The 3,348-nt window shown below is 31.8% G+C and overlaps 1 protein-coding gene across 1 annotated transcript; it reads right to left on the reverse strand.

The window, feature by feature from the left end:
* Positions 1–512: 512 nt before the first annotated feature.
* LOC142548247 (uncharacterized) lies at positions 513–2,564 on the reverse strand. The gene is made up of 5 exons (XM_075656563.1): positions 1,860–2,564; positions 1,590–1,697; positions 1,404–1,469; positions 810–875; positions 513–735 (listed from the first exon to the last, which is right to left on the reverse strand). Exons 1-5 carry the CDS (start codon positions 2,493–2,495, stop codon positions 613–615), a joined length of 999 nt encoding a protein of 332 aa, XP_075512678.1. The 5' UTR covers positions 2,496–2,564; the 3' UTR covers positions 513–612.
* Positions 2,565–3,348: the final 784 nt, after the last annotated feature.

Genomic DNA, 3,348 nt, shown 5'->3' on the forward strand with positions numbered 1-3,348 from the left:
TATATATATATATATATATATATATATGAACAATCAAGTTAATTAATGCAACAAATATCATAGACTAGTTAATTTGGGATTTTAGGACAATTTAGCATCACGTGAATAACCTATATATGTGGTTCAATTAGCTAGAAAATAGCGTGATTAATGTTGCGAATTTCGATAATTGAAGATTTCAAAATATTTTAAGATTAATTATTTTATTATAAAATGTATGAAAATAATTCTAAAAACCGTCCTACACGTGGGCTAGATGGACTCAATATGAAAAATAAAGTAAATTAATTATTGTAGGAAGACCAAAGCAGATGTCTAAATGATGAATTTTCCGTAAACTGCAGCATATATTCAAACAGATTCATTCTTGAATACATACAATTAAATCCTTTTCCAAATATTTGGTGCTACATCATCTCATACATTTATTAAATATTCATAGCATAAAACGTAACTTTAAAAAGCTTATTAGGCACATAAAATATCATTTGGCAACTAATGTTTATCTCGTGACTGATAAAAGATGATGCAACACCCAATATTTCCGAAAACAAACTATCAAGAAAAATTAGTTTTTATTATGATCTTTCGAAATTATAACGACGCCTTTGATCATTTTGAGCTCGAACTTCTGTCTCTTTGAGATGCAAGGATGGCGTCAATGGCTTCTCTAACTTGAGAAAGCTCCGGAGCTTTTCCGTCTTGTGTTGGCCAAAATTCATCAGTTGCCAAAACCTGTGACATCAATCTCAATTAATTTCCAGTAAAAAAAATACAAAAATTATATATATATATATATATATATATACCTTCACTTGCAACTGGAGAAACTTGACATAGCTTATTGCTTTTTCTAACATGGTGACCAAATCAACCTGCACATGCAAAAATAAAAGTCTTAAAAAGAAAAAAAAAACACTTATATTATCCATTATCAATAATAATATGATTATACCGGTGGTTTCGATTGCTATACATCTACATGCATCTCTTTTAAAAAATCTTATTGCTTTGAAGTCAAAATAGAAGTAGTTTTTTTTTTTTTATAAAATAGAAGTAATATATAAATTTGCACTAAAAATACATAATTTTCGATCTGATTTTTTTTAAAGTATTGCTTGTAAATTGTGAAGGGTTTTGAAGTTTTGCTGATGATACTAATCATGAATTTAGGTTGAATTAATCGTAATTTATAACCCATGCATATAATGAAATATGAAGAAAATGTAAAATTGAGGGTGGTGAAATTCAGTTCAAGTCAAAATTTAAGTTATAATGAGAATTTAAAATAAATGTTGAAAAATATAAAATAAAAATGGTTTCATCTTGGATGGTCCTGCACAGAAAACAATAATATGTAAAAAAAAAAAATTAAAATAATTTGAAGTATATATCTTCATTACCTTTGAACCATTTGGGACGAGATCCTGCAGTGTCTTAAGCCGTTCACTGATCCGCTCTCTTCGATTCTATACACAAAAATTCAATTATTAGCCTATGAAATTTCATTACTGATCTTTATTAATTATTATTCGATTTTGCATATTATCAACTTATTGATTTTCATATATATTGAAGAAATAAATGACCTTTGCTGAAATACTCTGTGGATCCTTTGCTGTGGATAGAGAATTTGGTGATTTGAGTTTTTTTGAAGCAACACCACATTGCTTCTTTAGAGCTTGCTCACTCTCTCCCTGTTTAAAGAATCAACGATTATCGAAAAATTCATGAATAATACTGGCCTAGATTTTGGTTGAGAGAAATTTGATTTTGTTATTTGGTGAATTAGCATGTCAAAAAATAATAAGAAGAATAATAATTGGTTTTCTTGAATGACACAGTTAGAAATATTTTACCATGGATGGACGTTTATTTTTGCTAGCTACTTGTCTTCCTAGTTCGGTATTCTCCTCTTGGTCATTCAGCCACGAGAACTGGGCCGCGGCGTGATGGCTACTTGAAGTTTCCGGCAAGCCGTGGCTGGTGGTGGTGCACTTGGGAATATTAAAGTAACTATTAGTGTGCAAATCACCATCCCAAATCGAGTGCTCATCGTCCTTGCTCATCAGCTTCGGGTATAAATTTCTTTTAACCTCATTTTTCGGTTTCTCGAAGGTTAGAAACGATCCTTTAGCATGCATAAAACTAGCATACCCTGGCTTAAAGTTCATCACAGGACGATCCTCCTCCGATAGATTGTAAGTTGAAGCTGGAAACCCTAGTATTCCATTAGAATTTGTACTACTTGGACTAGACACAGCCGAAGAGTTGCCTAATTGGAAATTCTTGGCGAGCCTGGATGCCTTTTCGGGGCTTAAGGGCTGGGGATAAACACTCTTTTGGCTCTCATTGTAGGCGTAGATCTTCCGAGAGGGATTTGGTGAAGAATGAACAAGTGGTTGCACTCCAAGATTGTTTTCATAAAATGCACTAGCTTGGATTATAGCTGAAGTTGAATCGTTAGGCAAACGATTTTTGTTGGCTAGTTCCATGGATCTATGAGTAGAAAGATCGAGCAGGAGTTAATTAATTAGAGTAGATCGAAGCTAGAAAGGGTTCAAGATTATAGGAAGAATTTATAAGGAGTGGGAGAAGGAACCAAGAAAGTAGGTGCTAAAACTTTGTGGCTTCTACCCTAGATCAATACTTGAAATTAAAAGAATCATATTAAAAATAAGACTTGAAAAAGAAATTAATTCATTTTTGCTTTCTTTAGTTGATTATTTTTCTTTGGTTGGAAACCATCGCGGCCACACGGAGCTCAAGTTAAAAATATAGTTTATATTCAGCCACAACATGGGCTGGCCTCAGGTTAATGAATGAAGGGGGCACATATACATCTTTATCGTTAAAATTTTCGTAAAAATATTTAAATTTCATGAAGATTAACAAGTGGCCTGTATTCTGTTTTGATTTCTTACATAGTAAAGTTTGGTGTCCATCCAATACATTGACATGTGTTTTTGCTTTTATTGTTTTGTTTTTGAAGTACAGACGTGGTGTGTGCAGTGGCGGAGTCATATTAGCTCGGGTGCCCAATTTTTTTTTTTTAAATTATATGTATTTTGTATAATTTTGGATTAATTTGATAGTAATTTGGGTAGATCAATTTAAAATATTAAAAGATTATAAAGTTTAAAATTCAAGTATGGGCCTGACTCTGCCATTGGGTGTACGAAAGATTGTAATATTCGGTATCAGATCAAAAATATCAAGTATCCGTAAACAATCCAATGGAATAATATTAATATACAGCTTATAGAGCAAATACCAAAATTTTCGATTATTTAGATGACCGAAACAAAAAATAGGCAAATTTACAAGACAATTTCGGCTATAGTTCCT

Source organism: Primulina tabacum, chromosome 6 (genome assembly GCF_025594145.1).
Source record: "Primulina tabacum isolate GXHZ01 chromosome 6, ASM2559414v2, whole genome shotgun sequence".
Classification (NCBI taxonomy): Eukaryota; Viridiplantae; Streptophyta; class Magnoliopsida; order Lamiales; family Gesneriaceae; genus Primulina; species Primulina tabacum.